Source organism: Oncorhynchus masou, chromosome 1 (assembly GCF_036934945.1).
Source record: "Oncorhynchus masou masou isolate Uvic2021 chromosome 1, UVic_Omas_1.1, whole genome shotgun sequence".
Lineage (NCBI taxonomy): Eukaryota > Metazoa > Chordata > Actinopteri > Salmoniformes > Salmonidae > Oncorhynchus > Oncorhynchus masou.
This window is the reverse complement of record NC_088212.1, coordinates 31,650,372-31,671,473: the sequence shown is the minus strand read 5'-3', so window position 1 is coordinate 31,671,473 and position 21,102 is coordinate 31,650,372. Positions and strand designations below refer to the sequence as shown.

General features: G+C 44.5%; 1 protein-coding gene across 6 annotated transcripts in view; it reads right to left on the bottom strand.

Annotated features, from left to right (window-relative positions):
* LOC135542020 (smoothelin-like) overlaps positions 1-21,102 on the bottom strand; it is an 89,750-nt gene that overhangs the window by 29,094 nt on the left and 39,554 nt on the right. For 5 of the 6 annotated variants that reach the window (XM_064968588.1, XM_064968608.1, XM_064968598.1 and 2 more), the window contains 4 exons: positions 17,995-18,097; positions 12,097-12,962; positions 11,074-11,119; positions 3,773-4,423 (listed from right to left, as the gene is read on the bottom strand). In XM_064968588.1, coding sequence (XP_064824660.1) covers positions 3,773-4,423; positions 11,074-11,119; positions 12,097-12,962; positions 17,995-18,097 — 1,666 coding nt within the window. Of the gene's footprint in view, positions 1-3,772; positions 4,424-11,073; positions 11,120-12,096; positions 12,963-17,994; positions 18,098-20,694; positions 20,838-21,102 lie in introns of all 6 variants that reach the window. The other variant, XM_064968615.1, reaches the window with a different exon arrangement.

Below are 21,102 nucleotides of genomic sequence, written 5' to 3'. Positions count from 1 at the left end.
GCACCTTTGGCAGCGATTACAGCCTTGCCTCTTCTTGGGAATGATGCTACAAGCTTGGCACGCCTCTATTTGGAGAGTTTCTCCCATTATTCTCTGCAGATCCTCTCAAGCTCTGTCAGGTTGGATGGGGAGCGTCGACATACAGCTATTTTCAGGTCTCTCCAGATATGTTAGGTAGGGTTCAAGTCTGGGCTCTGGCTGGCACACTCAGAGACTTGTCTTGAAGCCACTCCTGGATTGTCTTGGCTGTGTGCTTAGAGTTGTTTTCATGTTAGAAGGTGAACCTTTGTTGTTGTCCTGTTGGAAGGTGAACCTGTGTGCTTAGGGTCATTATCCTGTTGGAAGGTGAACCTTCGTCCCAGTCTGAGGTCCTAAGCGCTCTGGAGCAGGTTATCATCAAGGATCTCTCTCTGTACTTTGCTCCGTTCATCTTTCTCTCAATCCTGACTAGTCTTCCAGTCCCTGCCACTGAAAGACATCCCCACAGCATGATGCTGCCACCACCATGCTTCACCGTAGGGATGGTACCAGGTTTCCTCCAGACGTGATGCTTGGCATTCAGGCCAAAGACGTCAATCTTGGTTTCATCAGACCAGAGAATCTTGTTTCTCATGGTTTGAGAGTCTTTCAGTGCCTTTTGGCAAACTCCATGTGGGCTGTATGTGCCTTTTAGGGTTAGCAAAAGGGGGATACCTAGTCAGTTGTACAACTGAATGCATTCAAATTAAATGGGTCTTCCGCATTTAACCCAACCCCTCTGAATCAGAGAGGTGCGGGGGGCTGCCATAATCGACATCCACGTCTTCGGCACGCAGGGAACAGTGGGTTAACTGCCTTGCTCAGGGCAGAATGACAGATTTGTACCTGGTCAGCTCGGGGATTTGATCCAGCAACTTTTCGTTTACTGACCCAATGCTCTAACCACTAGGCTACCTGCTTTTACTGAGGAGTGGCTTCTGTCTTGATTTTTGCTCTGACATACACTGTCAACTATGGGACCTTATATAGACAGGTGAGTGCCTTTGCAAATCATGTCCAATCAATTTAATTTACCACAGGTAGACTGCAATCAAGTTGTAGAAACATAAAGGATGATCAATGGAAACAGGATGCACCTGAGCTCAATTTTGAGTCTCTTAGCAAAGGGTCCGAATACTTATGTAAATAAGGTATTTCCGTCATTTTTAATTTGAATACATTTGCAAAAATGTCTAAAACCCATTTTTTTCTCTTTGTCATTATGGGGTTTTGTCTGTAGATTGATGAGGAAAACAATGAATTTAATCAATTTTAGAATAAGGCTGTAACGTAACAAAATGTGGAAAAGTCAAGGGGTCTGAATACTTCCCGAATGCACTGTATATATGTTTACACTGTTTTACACATAAGACAGCAGCTATGTCAGTTTAACCACATCTGTAAAACAGAAGTGCCTGTTTGATCCATTCCAGTCTTCTGACTGTACACTCAGGACTGTTAGGAGCTGCTGGGTGAACACAAGACATTCTCAAAACCGGTCTTCAGTCAGTGACAGGGAGCTTCCAAAAAAGGAACGCAAAGGCATTAGAGCAAAATTGGGCTTAACGCCGGCCTCTTGAAGAAGCTCAGTGGAGATGTCAGAGGGTCTGGGAGGAGGGAGATGAGGCGAGGGGACTAATCAGAGTCTGACTGGGTGCTGTAATAGTCCTGCTCCAGGCAGGGTCTTAAGTAAACTGTTTGGGTTGGAGGTCCTAGTGGTTGGAAAGTACTGGAGCACAAGACTGGTTGTTTGGACAGATGTCCATAGCAGCTGTGAACAGGCCGCTTCTGAGACACATCAAAACACTAACATACACATACACAGAAAGATGAACAGAAACATACACAGACAAGTAGGTGTCCAGAGGGGTATCCTATGAAGAAAGCTAGATCTACTCAGGGTTTTCTGAAGCTAACCAGCTCCAGTTAGCTTCACATTCCAGCTCAGACTTCATACTGTACGTATTAGGAAGGTGGATATTGCTTGTCTGCTTGCCGCTAACACTAGCAGGCTTGTAATTGTGCGTGCATGTCGCAGATGGCTAATTGAACGTTGAAAATCTTAACTGAGATAATGCTGAAACATATTTTAATTTGCGCCGAAAACAAAATGATGGAAATGTTACCTTGCAAATTCATGGTGTGAAATAGGCTTTTAGAAGTGCAGTCTTTATTTTATTGCTTATTATTATTATTATTATTGTTAATTCAGTCTATTTTATTGCTTATTATTATCATTGTTAATACAGTCTTTATTTTATTCCTTATTAATATCGTTAAGTCTTTATTTTTTTACTTACTATTATCGTTAAGTCTATTTTGTGTTACTTATTATTATCGTTAAGACAGTCTTTATTTTATTACTTATTATTATCGTTAATACAGTCTTTATTTTATTACTTATTATTATCGTTAACAGTCTTTATTTTATTACTTATTATTATCGTTAATACAGTCTTTATTTTATTACTTATTATTATCATCGTTAATACAGTCTTTGTTTTATTACTTATTATTATCGTTAATACAGTCTTCGGTGTGCTTATCAATGCACAAGCACCTTTTCCCCCACTCATATCAATATATATGTTTAAGTGTTACATTGTGTGAAGTTTACTAAATGTGTAAAGTGATATATTTTAACATATAAAAAACAAAACATTTTATTAATAAAATATTGAATCAATTGTCAGAATCCGATTTCATTGGTCCTCAACTCTCGGCTCAGTCATTTCTTTCAGGGTAAGTGAAGTTAGCCGCGAGTTAGCCTGCCCCGAAGCAGGTTAGTTCTGAAGGATTTCTTGCCATAGAACTTTACCTGGCTAAAAGGTGAGCCACTTTCATATGACTGGTTATCCCAAGTTGAACTGAGAGTTGATAACGATACCTTGCCAACTCCTCAAAACCTGCTTCGTAGGATACCCCTCAGGAGTAGGATAAAGTTACGTTTAGCGATAACACCTGTTTTCAACGTTTGTGTTGACAATGTATGCCCAAGTACTAGAGTACAGTGTGAGTGTTTGTATGACATTTACAGAGTGGTATACAGACCATAGTCTGTTGTGGATGTCGCCAAATCTGCAGGAATGCAACAGAAAGACTACAGTGTATTGTGCTGTTAGACCATACAGTTTACTCAATAATTGCCCATTGTTGTGTGTCCTTGATCCCATACCACCCTCCAACCCCCTCCACCTCCACACAGCGTGCCTGCCCATCATAGAGACAATGCTGCTCGTCCACAGCAGAACCCTGCTCCCACACACACACATACACTCCCTGGCCCTAACCCTGGCCCTGATCTGTCCCCAGCCTGGGGTTCAGCCCTGCTGACTTACCCATACAAATGCATTCTATTTCTATGGACTGACCCCTGTCCCTGATCTCAAGGCTGACATTAGCATGCAGAGGTGGAGCTGGGACAGAACAGGAAACATCCAGTATCTACACAATCTGTCTCCACAAACAGACACAGTGCCTATGCAGTACACTGGGCTGAAGGGATGAAAAATGGCTCCACTGTTAATGTTTTCTGATCTATTCTAAGATTTAAAAAGGGAAAAAAAGATTTAAAGGCAAGTCTATGACTGATGTAGGCTCAAGGCACTCAGTCCGCCTGGTACCACTGGTAATGCATCATTTCAAATATCAACTGTTTTTGGATTTAACACAAATCTATCAAAAGCTATGGTCTGTACATATAAAGAATCTGGAACCAGAAGTCTATCTAGCATCCATTAGGCAGTGCTCCTACCTGCTCTCTGTCCCAGGGAGTTGGTGGTGATGCGTTGGGCCATGGGGGTCATGGAGGCCACGTTGCCTCTAGAGGAAGAGGAGGAGGAGCAGGAGGAGGAGGAGGTGATGGTGCGTCCATCTTTGATCTCGATAGTTAGGAAGGTCTTCATGTCGGGGTCTGCCTCTCCCTGGTTCCCTGGGGTCTTGTCTTCCTTTGAGATGCCCGAGGAGTGCTGCAGCTTTTTAGCCAGCTGCTTCGCCCCGCCTACAGTGCTCATGGAATGAGCAGTGGTTTGCAGATCTTTGGTGGCCACGCCCCCTGGCTGAATTGTGCCCTGGCATTGGACAAGGTTCTCTGAGGAGGAGGAAGATGAAGGGTACGATGTAGAACCTACATGGGGTCTCCCATGCCTGTCTGTAAGGGATCTGATGGATACTGCTGTGGTCATTGCTGTTTGGTTGACTGGCCCTGCTGCTCGTCCCTCACTCAGCTCGGTGGCTCTGCCTAGGACTCGGGCACTGGGGGCTGTCCCATTCCTTAGAGACTGAGAGCCCCTCTTCAGGAACGGGACACTGGGGCTTGGGCTGGGCTCTGTAAACTTACGCATACGGTCCCGCACAGAGTTAGCCCGGCCAAACGGGGCCAAGACAACCGGCTCCTTTTCAGGCACTGCAAAACACAGACAGCACATTAGTGGAAATGACTTACACACAGTAGCAAATAACAGAGGACCACAGACACAGTCAAGTAATACAAACTCAGTAGTTAATTACCCAGCTCCCCGGTACAGCTGACACACAAAGACTGGAAACATTTCAAAGTCTTCAGCAGGGCAATATGACTAAAATCCCCAAAACTCAAAGCAGCACACTCACTGCCTTTGTCTCCTCATCCTAAAGCTCTCTACAAATCCCTTGATTTTAATTCCCTTCTCTCACACTCCCTCTCTCTCTCTTCCTTTTCCCAGCCACCCTCCTTTTCTTCACTCGCCCTCCCTCCCTCATTCTCCCTCTTTTTCAGTGCGTCAGCTTTGGCCATAAGCTGACAGATGTCTAGGTTGCCTGAGTGTTTCTGGATTCCTGTTCCTTTATGTACAGTAAAATGATGGTCTGCTTTCATCACATATAGCGAAAAGCTACACACTCTTTTAGGGAAGCAGTTTCCTCCCGCTTAATAATCTCGATTTAGTGTGCTTGAGATTCACAAGCTTTTAGGAGCCTGGGGCCACAGAGAGGAGATTCTAAAGAAGCACTAGGGAGCGAAAGACAACGTCTCCCTTATGGAGGCAAAACATTTGCGGACACAGACCAGTGTTTACACGGGATAGAGAGTTAAAAGACAAAACACACACACACACACACACGATCCTGTGCACTCGTATCTTCCATATTCTATCTCTATCCTGTCCTCTATCGGTGCACCCTCATCCTCCCCTGTATGAAAGGCCCTATACGGCCATGCTGGCCCCGGAAGGCTCCTTCGAATGGAAGCCATTCAACTGATAGGACTTAGGGAGCAGGGCGTCTTGATATTAGAGGAACAGCTATAACTCAGCAGCACCAAGGGCTTCCAGCTCACAGGTCCTCTGGTGTGATGTTATCAACACTGCCGGTGGAGTTTAACAGTAAAGCACAAGTAATGAGGCACACATCCTGGCTGGCTCCCACTTTAAATGTCAGGTTATTACATCTAGAGTGCCTTCAGAAAGTATAACATAACCCTTGACTTAATCCATATTTTGTTTTGTTACATCTACAAACAATACCCCATAATGACAAAATCAGGGCTGAGTATGTAAATATCTTCAAATTTGTTTCCTAACTCCCACATGATCAGACTGAGCATTCCAATGGCCAAAAGAGGCTCAGGGAAATAAATGATAAAAAAATATATATTGGAGATATTTTCATGAAATAAACACACAGAGTGATTTAGACAGAGTGATGATTTCAAACCACAATTAAAAAGACTGCATGGGGGCTTTAAGGGCCACAAAATTAGCAGCGATGACTGGGGTGTAAAACTCTGTGGATTTGGAAACTAGAAGTGCTCCTGAGTAGAAAGGACACCCCTTTTATTGCGACAGAATGTACAGAAAATTTTGTACAGTCCAATAAATGATAAGAGTACACACACACACAAAAAAAAACATTGTTGACCATTTAGGCTTGAGAAAATAAAACAACTAAATCACATATCTCAGAAATATTTTAAAGACGCACTATGCAGAAATCGCTCTGCCATTTCCCGGTGGCTAAAATTCTAATAGTTCACTTAGTTACAGTTTCTGTGGCAAAACAAGCAAGTACAGTGTAGAGAATCATTGTACCATCTAAACCACTGAAATATATTTTCTATAACCAAAAATATTGTATTTTGATTGAAGCTGGTGTCCAAAACCAAAATTGAAAAGCAAAAACAAAATGTAATAATGGTAAGTATAGAACTAGCGCACATAAAACAGATCTACCGCTTCTTAGATGAGAATGACATATATATAACACACATTTCTATGTGAATTTGGTCAGGTACTGACAAAAAATAAACAGATTTTACTGAGGAAATCAGTCAATTTAAAGGCCCTAATCTATGGATTTCACACGACTGGGCAGGGGTGCAGCCATGGGAGAGGTTTTTAAATAATTATTTGACGATAACTAGTATAAAATATATCGATAATTGTGCACATTGTCCACCATTTCACCCTAACTATTAATTTACAAAGTTTACAGGACAAAAAATCCATGATCTTATTCTAAATTTAGTTGTGTTACAGCCTGAATTCAAAATTCAAAATTCACACATCTACACACAATACCCCATGACAAAGTGAAAACATGTTTTTAGAAATTGTTGCAAATATATTTAAAATGAAATACAGAAATATCTAATTTACATACAGTGCCTTGCGAAAGTATTCGGCCCCCTTGAACTTTGCGACCTTTTGCCACATTTCAGGCTTCAAACATAAAGATATAAAACTGTATTTTTTTGTGAAGAACCAACAACAAGTGGGACACAATCATGAAGTGGAACGACATTTTTTGGCTATTTCAAACTTTTTTAACAAATCAAAAACTGAAAAATTGGGCGTGCAAAATTATTCAGCCCCCTTAAGTTAATACTTTGTAGCGCCACCTTTTGCTGCGATTACAGCTGTAAGTCGCTTGGGGTATGTCTCTATCAGTTTTGCACATCGAGAGACTGACATTTTTTCCCATTCCTCCTTGCAAAACAACTCGAGCTCAGTGAGGTTGGATGGAGAGCATTTGTGAACAGCAGTTTTCAGTTCTTTCCACAGATTCTCGATTGGATTCAGGTCTGGACTTTGACTTGGCCATTCTAACACCTGGATATGTTTATTTTTGAACCATTCCATTGTAGATTTTGCTTTATGTTTTGGATCATTGTCTTGTTGGAAGACAAATCTCCGTCCCAGTCTCAGGTCTTTTGCAGACTCCATCAGGTTCTCTTCCAGAATGGTCCTGTATTTGGCTCCATCCATCTTCCCATCAATTTTAACCATCTTCCCTGTCCCTGCTGAAGAAAAGCAGGCCCAAACCATGATGCTGCCACCACCATGTTTGACAGTGGGTATGGTGTGTTCAGGGTGATTTCATCTGGTTTCATCTGACCAGAGCACCTTCTTCCAGATGTTTGGTGTGTCTCCCAGGTGGCTTGTGGCAAACTTTAAACGACACTTTTTATGGATATCTTTAAGAAATGGCTTTCTTCTTGCCACTCTTCCATAAAGGCCAGATTTGTGCAATATACGACTGATTGTTGTCCTATGGACAGAGTCTCCCACCTCAGCTGTAGATCTCTGCAGTTCATCCAGAGTGATCATGGGCCTCTTGGCTGCATCTCTGATCAGTCTTCTCCTTGTATGAGCTGAAAGTTTAGAGGGACAGCCAGGTCTTGGTAGATTTGCAGTGGTCTGATACTCCTTCCATTTCAATATTATCGCTTGCACAGTGCTCCTTGGGATGTTTAAAACTTGGGAAATCTTTGTATCCAAATCCGACTTTAAACTTCTTCACAACAGTATCTCGGACCTGCCTGGTGTGTTCCTTGTTCTTCATGATGCTCTCTGCGCTTTTAACGGACCTCTGAGACTATCACAGTGCAGGTGCATTTATACAGAGACTTGATTACACACAGGTGGATTGTATTTATCATCATTAGTCATTTAGGTCAACATTGGATCATTCAGAGATCCTCACTGAACTTCTGGAGAGAGTTTGCTGCACTGAAAGTAAAGGGGCTGAATAATTTTGCACGCCCAATTTTTCAGTTATTGATTTGTTAAAAAAGTTTGAAATATCCAATAAATGTCGTTCCACTTCATGATTGTGTCCCACTTGTTGTTGATTCTTCACAAAAAAATACAGTTTTATATCTTTATGTTTGAAGCCTGAAATGTGCCAAAAGGTCGCAAAGTTCAAGGGGGCCGAATACTTTCGCAAGGCACTGTAAGTACTCACACCCCTGAGTCAATACTTTGTAGAATAATCTTTGGCGTCGATTACAGCTTTGAGTCGTCTTGAGTATGTTTGTATCAGCTTTGCGTGTCTGGATTTGGGGAATTTCTCCCATTCTTCCTTGCAGATTTCCTCAAGCTCTGTTAAATTAGATGGGTAGCGGCAGTGAACAGCAATCTTCAAGTCTCTCCACAAATTTTCAATGGGATTCAAGTCTGGGCTTTGGCTGGGCCACTCAAGGTCTTTCACATTATTGTTCTGAAGCCATTCCAGTGTTGCTATGGCTGTATGGGGTCATTGTCCTGTTGGAACATAAATCTTTGCCACAGTCTATGGTTGTTTGCACGCTGAAGCAGGTTCTCATCAATTCATTGTTCCCTCTCTTCTTACCAGTCTCCCAGTCCCTACTGCTGAAAAGCTTCCCCATAGCATGATGCTGCCACCACCATGCTTCACGGTAGGGATGGTGTTAGACGGGTGATAAGCTGTGCCTGGTTAATCTTTTGCCTTGTGCTCTCAAAGTCTTTAACGTGCCTTTTTGCAAGCTGGTGCCTTTTTCTCAAGAGTGACTTCCATCTGGCCAATCTCCCATAAAGCCCAGATTGGTGAAGTTCTGTAAAGCAGGGTTTCCCAAACTTGGTCCCCCCCCCCCTGGCAGTACACAGCGGATTTATAACCAAGGCATCATCAAACTTTGATTATCTGAATAAGCTGTGTAGTACTAAGGTGAAAACTAAAACATGCACCGAGCAGGAAAGCACTCTAAAGTTTCCAAAACAGTTAAATTAATGTATGTGAGTATAACAGAACTGATATGGCAGGCGAAACCTGAGGAAAATCCAACCAGGGAGTACTATTATTATGAAAGGCTGTTTTTCCATTGAATGCCTATCCACCATACAAAGATGTACAACCCTGTTCACGAATATCTATGGCTTCCTCTACATGTGGCCAGTCTTTAGGCATTGTTTCAGGCTTTTACTCTGACAAATAAGGGAGATCCAGCACTTTCAAGGAGAGGCCAGTGGAAATTTCCAGCCATGAGTCCTGCACGTGATTGTTAGCACGCATTTCTTGTTTCTCCTTTTCTATTGACTAAGCTTTTGTCCGGTTTAAATATTATTGATTATTTATGACAAAAATAACCTGAGGATTGATTTTAAACATCGTTTGACAAGTTTCTACTAACTTTTATTCTACTTTTTTGACTTTTCGTCTTGATGTTGAGAGCGCACATTGTGCTTTTGGATTTCTGAACTAAACGCACCAACAAAACAGGTTTTTTGACATAAAGAGGGACATTATCGAACAAAACAAACATTTATTGTCTAACATGGCGACCTGGGAGTGCCACCAGATGAAGATCATCAAAGGTAAGTGATAAATTTGAATGCTATTTTGGACTTTTGTGAACCCTCTCCTTGGCTGGAAAATTGCTATATAGTTTTTGTGGCTAGGCGCTGACCTAACATAATCGCGTTGTGTGCTTTCGCCGTAAAGCCTTTTTGAAATCTGATACAGTGGTTGCATTAAGGAGAAGTATATCTTTAAATGTATGTTAAACACTTTTATCTTTAATGAGTATTTCTGTAATTTGATGTGGTTCTCTGCATTTGCACCAGATGTTTGTTTGAGACAATGATTACTGTACATAATGCACCAATTTCAACTGAGGTTTTTGGACATAAAGATTAACTTTATCGAACAAAACACACATTTATTGTGTAACATTAGGTCCTGTGAGTGCCATCTGATGAAGATCAAAGGTTAGTGATTAATTTAATCGCTATTTCTGACTTTTGTGAGCCCTCTCCTTGGCTGGAAAATGGCTGTAGGGTTTCCTGTGACAAGGTGCTGACCTAACATAATCGCATGGTGTGCTTTCTCCGTAAAGCCTTTTTGAAATCGGACACTGTGGTTGGATTTACAAGAGGTTTATCTTTAAAATTCTGTATAATACTTGTATGTTTGAGGAATTTTAATTCTGGGATTTCTGTTGTTTTGAATTTGGCACCCTGCAATTTCACCGGCTGTTGTCGAGATGGGACGCTATCGTCCCACTTGTACCAGAGAGGTTAAACCATTCCGTATTGAGGATTAGACCCACCCGTTGTATAATAAACAAATATTTGCATAACCAAATAAATATAGAAACTGACTACAACAGAGGTCATTGGGTTCTTGGTCACCTCCCTGACAAAGGTCATTCTTTCCCGGTTTCTCAGATTGGTCCGACAGCCAGCACCAGGCATAGACTCGTAGCTCCTTATTTTTTTTATTTCCCAATGATGGAGACCACTGTGCTCATGGAAACTGTCAACACTCTAGAAATTGTTTTATACCCTTCCCCAGATATACGCCTCATCATAATAATATCTTGGAGCTCTGCGGACAGTTATTTGGACTTCATGGTATAGTTTCTGCTCTGACATGCACTGTCAACATTGGGACGTTATATAGACAGGTGTGTTTCTTTCTAAATCATGTCCAAACAAGTGAATTGGCCACAGGTGGACTCAAGTTGTAGTGACATCACAAGGGTGATCAAAGGAAATTGGATGCAGCTCAATTTGGACTGTACTAGCAAAGGCGTGTGAATAGGAACAGTATTTAAATGAGAAATTTATGTATTTCATTTTCAATAAGCAAATATTTCTCAAAACATGTTTTTACTTTGGCATGATGGGGTATTGTGTGTAAATGGGTGACAACAATATATTTGATCCATTTTGAATTCAGGTTGCAACAACAAAGTGTCAATTAAGTCAAGGGGTAGGAATACTTTCTAAAGGCACTGTACACACATAGATTCAGTGTTTTATCTGTAAACATGCTCACCTGCATTGCTTGCTTTGCTGAGAGTAGTGAATAAAGTATCTCTGACCTAAAAATGAGAGAGAGAGAGAGAGAGTTTAGATGAAAATAAAACAGCATCACAGGGCAATAGTGTAGATCCATGGGATGGCACAAGGCACTGGGGGCATAGAGGATCAAACTGGTCATGGTGGCAACCACATGCACACACATACAGGTGACCAGGGTAGTGTTTGCATTATGTAACAGTGTTTGGAGCGAGGGAGACAAGTTTGTGTCTCTGTTCTTTTTTGGGCTGATCAAGGGGCCATGATGTGCCTGAACGTCCACAGCGTAATGTAAACATACAGAACACAAGCATATTATATTGCAGGGCCCTATAAAAGAGCCTGTAGTCTGTGTTGGGTAAACACTCCCGATAAGGGCGACGATGTGGTGTCATGGTGACCCAAGTCCCTGATGAGAGCTTTGAGCAAACAATAAAGAGACTCAGAATGTGGCAGCATTCTCCTGCCTGTGTGTTTGGCTGTTTCTAGCCAGCCCCAGCGGCTCTCCCTCTGACAGCAGGTGAGGGAGACAGATCTGAGGGGAACCAGAACCAGTTGAGCACAATAAAGGACTTGGGCCCGGCTCTGAGGTGCTGAGTTTATTTGTGTAGTAAATTAACCATAGCTTAACGAAGCTATTAAAGACAAACAGAGAAAGATGAAATGTTTATAGTTGCTGACGTGATGAAGGTACTGAGAACTGGTATTTCAAAATAGAGGGAGGGATGGAAGGAAAGGGAAGGGAAACGGGATACCTAGTCAGTCGCACAACTGAATGCATTCAACTGAAATGTGTTGTCTACATTTAACCCAAGCCCTCTGAATCAGAGAGGTGTAGGAGAGGGACACTAGGAAAGTGAGCGAACATTGTAGCCTCATCACCATTGCTCAACATCCCCCTCTAGTGGTGTACATATACCTACATATTCTCCTGTTCGACCTAGAGACACATCGGATCATACCAGCAAGCATCACCCTGGAAGATTAAACAAGAGTGTACCTTCTGTTCCTGGATGTCTCCTTTTCCCTTGGAACTGCCATTGAGCAGGGTACTGTGGGAGTCTGAGGCTTTCCTGGATAGGACGGCCCCATCAGGCTGATCACAGTTGGTAGTGGAGCGGTCTTGGCGGGGTTGGGCTGAATGGTGGTTGGTGCTCTCAGCCTCTGAATCTGTGCTGGAGGAGGAGCTACTCATGGTCACCTCTGGCTCTTCCACACGGCCCCGCTCAACAGAAGACACACCCACGCTCAGGTCAGAAGTCCCAGAGTCCAGTCGTTTCCGTGACAGCAGCCCTGCACTGTCAGAGGTCTCAGAGCCTAGAGGGGCTGGCGGTCCCGTGCTGGAGTCTGACGTGCCAGAGTCTAGTCTCGGTCTGAAGCGGGACTCGGAGGCCCCAGAGTCCAGTCTGCCTCTGTGGACTGAACACTGGCTTCTGTCTGACGATCCTGAGTCCACCCTGGTCCTGAAGGCTGAGCCCAGACCCAGACTATTTTCTGACGCTCCTGAGTCCACCCTGGTTCTGAAGGCTGAGCCCAGACCCAGGCTCTTTTCTGACGCTCCTGAATCCACCCTGGTCCTGAAGGCTGAGCTCAGACCCAGGCTCTTTTCTGACGCTCCTGAGTCCACCCTGGTTCTGAAGGCTGAGCCCAGACCCAGGCTCTTCTCTGAGGCTCCTGAGTCGAGACGTGGCCTGGAGGCCAGGGTGTGGTCCGAGGATGTCGAGTCAGAGCACTGGCGGTGGGACAGGACCACATCCACCTCTGATGATGTCACAGGGTCCCAGATCTTTGGGTGGTTCAGCAGAGGGCCGGAAACCTCTTTCCTCACCAGGGGGTCCAGAACTAGAACCATGCCTGAGTTGGAGCCTACGGAACACAACCACCACAATCAGTGAGTGGACACAGTGGAACATACCCATGATCTAGTTGGAGAGCAAGATGGCGCCGACAGAGATGGTTACCTCGCTTCAGGTCCTTAGGAAACTATGCAGTAAATCATTTTTTTATGTATTATTTCTTACATTGTTAGCCCAGAAAATCTCAAGTGTTATTACATACAGTCAGGAAGAACTATTGGATATAAAAGCGACGTCAATTTACCAACATTACGACCAGGAATACGACTTTCCTGAAGCGGGTCCTTTGTTCGGACCTCCACTCTGGACATGGGATATAATCTCAGAGACTGACCCAAAACAACGCGGTCGCCGCAGGAGAGGCGCACGGAGCGGCCTACTGGTCAGACTTAGAAGGCAAGCACACCATCCACCGCTTTCAAGTATATTATTCCCCAAATAAGAAGACAAGGTGGGTGAAAATATGGCACGAGTTGCCTTCCAGAGAGACATCAGAGATTGTAACATTCTCTGTTTCACGGAAACATGGCTCACTCGAGACATGTTGTCAGAGTCGGTACAGCCACCAGGTGTCTTCATGCATCACGCCGACAGAAACAAACATCTTTCTGGTAAGAAGGGTGGGGGTGTATGCCTTATGATTAACGACTCAGGGTGTAATCATAACAGCATACAGGAACTTAAGTCCTTTTGTTCACCGGACCTTAGAATTCCTTACAATCAAATACCGTCCACATTATCTCCCCCCCACACCCACTCTAAGTAGATACCTCGACGGCCCTGAGAGAACTGGACTCCATGTAAACTGCAAACCATATATCTTGAGGCTGCATTTATTGTAGCTGAGGATTTTACAAAGCTAATAAGAGAACAAGGCTTCCTAAATTCTATCAGCATATCGAATGCTATGCATATAAAGCCCTCCCCCGCCCTCCCTTTGGCAAATCTGACCATGACTCCATTTTGTTGCTCCCATCCTATAGGCAGAAACTAAAACAGGAAATGCCAGTGCTCAGGTCTATCCAACGCTGGTCTGACCAATCGGATTCCACGCTTCAAGATTGCTTTGATCACATGGACTGGGATATGTTCCGGGTAGCCTCAGACAATAACATTGACGCATACGCTGACTCGGTGAGTGAGTTTATTATCAACTGCATCAGAGATGTTGTACCCACTGTGACTATTAAAACCTTCCCTAACCAGAAACCGTGGATTAATGGCAGCATTCACACAAAGCTGAAAGTGCAAACTACCGCTTTTCATCGTGGCGAGGCGACTGGAAACATGACCGAATACAAACAGTGTAGTTTTTCCCTCCGCAAGGCAATCAAACAAGCAAAGCATCAGTATAGAGACAAAGTAGAGTTGCAATTCAACGTCTCAAACACGAGATGTATGGGGTAGGGTCTACAGTCAATCACGGATTTCAAAAATAAAATCAGCTCCGTCGCAGACATCGACATCTTGCTCTAAGACAAATTAAACAACTTCTTTGCTCGCTTTGAGGACAATACAGTGCCACTGACACAGCCCGCTACCAAAGCCTGTGGGCACTCCTTCTCCGTGGCCAAGGTGAGTAAAACATTTAAACGTGTTAACCCTCGCAAGGCTGCCGGCCCAGACAGCATCCCTAGCCGTGTCCTCAGAGCATGCGCAGACCAGCTGGCTGGTGTGTTTACGGACATATTCAATCGATCCCTATCCCAGTCTGTTGTCCCCACATGCTTCAAGATGGCTACTATTGTTCCTGTTCCCAAGAAAGCTAAAGTAACTGAACTAAATGACTATCGCCCCCTGTAGCACTCACTTCTGTCATCATGACGTGCTTTGAGAGACTATTCAAGGATCATATCACCTCCACCCTACCTGACATCCTAGACTGACTCCAATTTGCTTACCGCCCCAATAGGTCCACAGACAACCCAATCGCAAAATCACACTGCCCTTTCCCATCTGGACAAGAGGAATACTTATGTAAGAATGCTGTTCTTTGACTACAACTTAGCATTCAACACCATAGTACCCTCCAAACTCGCCATTAAGCTCGAGACCCTGGGTTTCGACACTGCCCTGTGCACCTGGGTCCTGGACTTTCTGACGGCCGCCCCCAGATGGTGAAGGTACCCCGCTGATCCTCAACACTGGGGCCCCACAAAGACGCATTCTCAGCCCTCTCCTGTACTGCACTGTCGGAACTAGAAGCACAAGCATTTCGCTACAGTCGCATTAACATCTGCTAACCATATGTATGTGACCAATAAAATTTGATTTGATTATAGTGCAGAGGAACACTATGGAAATACAACTCTGCTCTGTACAATTCTGTTCTTGCATTTTTTTTTTGTTTCTCTGACCAAACATAAAAAAAAGATGGAATGTGGGGTCACGTGAGAGGTTGGTTGCTGGAGAACTTGTGGATTGCTGATGGATATGAAAGGTTTCTGCATATGCCAAATCCCCAAGAGCGTGGGAGAGACATGTGAGCGTCACTGGGTATACGAGAGGAGACACATGGAGACATAATGGGATGTAGGCATTTCCTCCAGGTCTGACTCAATTCCTGGACCAGATGTCTACGTGTGCATGTGCGTATGTGAGAGAGAAAGCGCCACAACAGTAGGTGGTAACCGAGCAGTAGGAAGTGTAGGGGGAAGTGGTGAAATAGAGACTTGGATAAGTACTTCCCCTCCCCCGGTCCCTATCCAACATCCTCCATTCCTCCTCCATTCATCAGGAAACCACACTCCAAACAACACTGCAGTGCCCACATCCTCCCCCTCCTAGATCCAGAGTATCTCACTCCGTCTCTCGCTCTCTCAACCTAACTCTTACCCTGTGATGCTCACTGCTCAGTGCCTTTAACTCTGGGTGGCTGTACAGAGACCACAGACAAGCTGCGTAAAAGACACCGACTAAGTGGAAAATCACAGTGTTCTTACAAGAGACACATCATTGTATGATAACACATCTCTGCATACCCTAGCCATGTGTTCAATCCAGAGTTCACAAAGCGTGCGGGTCTGTCATTTACAAACCAAATCAGTGAGGGAAAGCCCCATTCTGGCCTAAGACGTCCACAGCCTCCACAGCCTTTTCAAGACCCTCGAAAGCCATCCCAGAGCCAGGAGCAGGATGAGGTTCACTTGATTGGTTGATTAAATAGTTATTGACTGGGGTCTGAATAAGAAACGTGCCTATTATAGGCATTCACTTCAAAAATCACAACATGGCTGCCTTTCTCACACGAGGCCCTATAAAATAGACCACGTGATCTAATGAAGGCCCCAGTCAACTCCAATGAAAAGAGAACTAAAGTTAGAGGGATGTTGTTTGTCCAGTCCATTGTGCCCTGTTGTGAGGGTTTCTGGGAAAACCCCTACTGCTCTTGGAGAATGGTTTTAAATAACCACACTCATGCATAAAGCAGAGAGCCCCCCTCCTCTAACCCTTCTTTAAATAGCAACAACAACAAAAGCAGTCTTTTCAGTGACAAGTTCAAATTTGAGGAGTCTGGCTCCCTGTCACTCAGAGTGGCTCAGTGGAACGTGCCATGTCTCTCAAACGGGTAATTTCCTAAATCACAGCCTTGTCACCAACACTGTGGACTGTGAGCATGTATACGTGTGCAAGACATGCTGCTGTATATTTAAGCATGTGTGTGTGTGTGTGAGAGAGAGAAAAAGGAGAGAGAGGTATGTGTGTGCCATTGTACCCCCCTAATCTTCAAAGTTAAGTTCTCTCTTTCTAGCCACTTCTCTCCTTCTCTCTGTTAAAAAGGACATCTCACCCCCCTCGCCACTGGCAGAACCCACCCCACCCTATCCTGTTTGTTCCCAGCCTCTAACTTCCTGTGTCTTTGTGTATCGGCGTCCATTTCAAACAGCTCCTACCCTCAATCCTTCTGCTCTGTGGAGGTCTGCTACTGCCAGCTGCTGGCCCTGACTTCAACCCGGTACAAATTGTAGGGCGAGGGCAGAGCAAGGAGAGCTGGGTGTTTCTGGTCCATGTCAAGAAAGGATTCTGTTCTAGTTCTGGTATGTGGTTTAAATAGCAGAGGTATCACTACTGGCTGTGTGTTCCCCCTTGAACAGATGATATTCCTGTTCCGTCTCATAACCCCACTACTACCAGGCACTGGCTGATGAGTGGGATGCTGAGGTCCAAGGGCAGGCCAGACCACTCGTTGTGCGTCCCAAATGGCACCCTATTCTCATAGGCTTGTAGGGCTCGGGTCAAAAGTAGTGCATTATATAGGGAATAGGGTGCTATTTGGGACGCCTACAATGATTTAAGTATTAGAGGCGGGTATATTTGTTCAACAAATACTCACTTTACATTCAGGCATTCAAATCAGTATGGGTGTAAACAAATGATCTATTCTACTGCATGCTTCACTCAAATATTCCTCTCTCCTATATCCTGCTCTTTCACTCTAGCCCTTTATTGGTCCTTTCTCATTTAAACATTTACATTTCGATCACTTTGTGTAGGGAGTGGGTGTACAAGTCAAAAGGTCATGGATGAAGCTAGCCAACCTACAGTAAAGCATTCACTGTGTTTGCTAACATTGGTTAATGAAATGACTACACACCCAAAACCAGAGTGTTAGTCCCATGACTGTGGTGCCTCTAACCTCAAAATAAAAAGGAGGAGCTAAACCAATGTGACCGACCGACCACCTCAGCTCCACTCCCCTGCAGCAGTATGGCTCTATTGGCTGGCTATTTTCACTTGCAGGCCAGAGGAAATTGCATCTAAGTGCATAAGTGTGGAAATCCCAGAAATTATTTCAATCAATGTTGTGTTTAAGTAAAATTGCCAATCCAAACTTGACCCTTAAACTAATGCAAACGTTATCAAAAAAGCATGTCATATATAGAACAGAGATTTAAATGGCAGGAAGCATATAAACTGTATGTGTCTGAGTGCACCTGTGTGTGTGTGTGTGTGTGTGTGTGTGTGTGGTGTTGGACCTATGGACAGGCTGAGAGGAAAGGAACAGTCAACCACTCATTCAGATGGTCTTTGACGTTGCTCACCTGTCCTATGTAGCTCTCTGCCCTGCTGCGTCTGGTGGCTGCGCAGCTCCCGGATCTGTGACTTGATTCTCTGTCGCTCACCAAAGCTCTCCCTTTCTGTGTCCTGCAGAAACAACAGTAAATCAGAGACACTTGGTGCTTTTCAATACATCATCGCATCAATGCAGAGACAACGGAGTCGAGACGAGGGCATTTAGTTATTTTCACTGGCAGTATGACAGACAGAACACAGTCAGTCAGCCACAACAGTGAGCTGAACCCATCCCTCTCAGTGGTCTGATCAGAAGATATGTAGAAGCATCAGGTGCACAAAGTCCTCTGTCTGTATAGGCCAATCAGAACAGTGTTGTGTGTCAGGGTCAAACGCTCCTCAAAAGAGAGAGGCCATGATGAGGCCCTGCCTACAGATGAGATGATAAGACAGCTGTTGGCTGCCTCTACCCTGTCCCTGTTCACCCCGGGAGATAGACAGCGTAGCACAACACACCCTGAGAGCCAGGCAGGTAAATCAACCATCCCATAATACTTTGAAGCTGGATTCTACACCAAGGGAGTAAGTGAGCCAGCTGTATGGACATGGCCTTCTGTTGGGGGTAATGATTGAACTCTGCTGGGTTGGGTTAGCATCTGCCTGCCCTCTCTGACCCCTCACTCCTCCACCTTGGGCTGCCGTGTCAGTAACATCTGGTCCTCTGTACAGACAGAGCAGTACACACTGCACAGCCAGCCCAGACATGAGAAACACACAGGGCCTCAAAATCTGCCATGAGAGAGGAAAGACACAGTAGGAGGGAGACGGTAGAATCGAGAGCACAACGTTTAGGCATATGGAGAGGAAATGGGAGGTGGAGACAGAAGGAGAGAGAAAGGGAGCGATGTAGAGGCTGCCACTGCTGTAGACCCCTGCTGCCTGACCTTGAGAGACTCTACAGGAGGAGCAGCTGTACAAACACCAAGGCCAACACACGCACGGACACACACACAACCACACTCTCCCTCCAGTGCACCCCAAACCTCTCCACTGAAGTGCATCTGTGTGGAAAAGGATTGGGTGGTTTTATGGGCTTTCTACACACACTTATTTAGAAATATATAAATAACTTCCCAGTTTTTCTTTACAACCACAAGGTATTTGGCATATTGCATCCAAGAATAGTCCAACCAGATCTGTGTCTGGTTCACTGGTCTATAAACGGGTATCATGAGAAATACTCTGCCCTGAAACAACATAATGCCAGAATTACAGCAGAGTGCCACTACTAATACACCCAGTGTACCCAGTATACCCAGTATACCCAGTGTAACAAAACACACACACACACACGTGAATTACAAGACACAGGCCTGGAGCATACTTGATTCAAATCCACCATCTTTAAACAAACACGGCACATTTGCTTAATGTACGTTATCCTGGGGCTGATAAAGGTGTCAGAAGTGAGGAGGTTAAAAATCACAGCCTTGTGAGTAGAGTCAATCAAATCAGACTGTGATCAGAGAGAAGTGAGAGAGTGTAAGGTAAGGGAGTGAACAAACACAAAGCCTGGTACCACACAAACACACCTGAGCAAGAGAGGGAGGGAGATGTAAAAGGAGAGCTTAATCACTTGTTAGCCTGTGTCTGATGAGCCAGGACCAGACAGTCACTATAGCAAAAAAAAAAAAAGCACCCCAAACCTGAATAGCTAATCCAGAGAAAATGTCAAAGAGAAGAAATGTAGAAGAATGAGAGAAGTTACTTTAAAATACTCTCTCCCCGAGGAAGGTTCTTCATTCAAAGAAGCTGAGGGGAAACAATGACTTTTCAGCTGGAAATACCCCCCCCCTCCTCCACATCTATCCCTCTTCTTCATTTTCCTCCCCTCAGCTGCCACGAACAGGAGACAAACACCCAGACAGTGATCATTTCACAACTCGCTTATACCACAGGGAACATACTTCTCAGAGACAGAAAGAAGGAAAGCATTGATAGTGATGTTTGAGAGAGAAAGAGAGAGAGCAGGGGTGTATTCATTAGTTGCAGATCTTTGCAAAATGTTTGGTATGTTGCAAAACGTTTTGTAACGGACACCGTTACTCCAAACGGAAATTGCTTTGCGTTTCTATTGGACAAATTCAGGTAGGTCCCTCCGTGTTTCGTTCCGTTTTATTCCGTTTGCTTCTGTTAGCAAGAGGTAAATGGTCTTCGTTGCAAAATATGAAACAGACCAAACATTTTGCAATGGTCTGCGACTAATGAATACACCCAAGATAATCCCATCCCAGGACCTGTTGCCAATCCCACACTGTCATCACTGGCCTCTGGCCCAGGCTGACAGTGCAGACCTGACAGAATGGAACCGAAGCAGTCCCACTGCAGCACCCTGGCCTCATCAGCTCTTAGGCCTCAGAATCGGAGCTGAGCTTCTCTCCTGTAGTGCTCGTGGCCTCACCATACGGGTTCACGAGTGTTTGGGTCGGTCATGATTTTAATTGTGAAAGCTCTGGCTTGTAAATGCACAAAAATGACAACTGTCCTTTGGCCTTACCACAGCCAAGGCGTGGGCCATCTGGACTCATCTGAACACTCAGAGCCACAGAAACAACAATCAGGCGGAACAAACAGGCACGGAGCAGAGGTAGACTACTACGGATTACTGCACCACCCAGAGTAGAGCATAGCAGAGGCAGCTCAACTAAACAAGGGATTACTTCAGCTACCTGGGTAAGAATGGACATTTTCCAAGGAAGCAGAATCCATTATTGTGCAAATGAGATCAGAATGCGATGAGGTCAGGCTCTCCTCTCCATGGCTCTCTGAGGGAAGTCTGACAGGGTCCTTTTCCATGACTTCATGGCAAAGCCTGAGGAACCACACACAAGGCCAACCTCCAGTAAGTGAAATACATTAGCAGGAATGAAGTAGCAATCCTTTCTGCATCACACACCCATAAGCCTCGTTGTCACACCCTGACCATAGTAAGCTGTTTATTCTGCATGTTGGTTGGGGAGTGAAAGTGACAATGGTGGGTCATCTAGGTTTTTTGTATGTCTATGTTGGCCTGATATGGTTCCCAATCAGAGACAGCTGTTTATCGTTGTCTCTGATTGGGGATCATATTTAGGTAG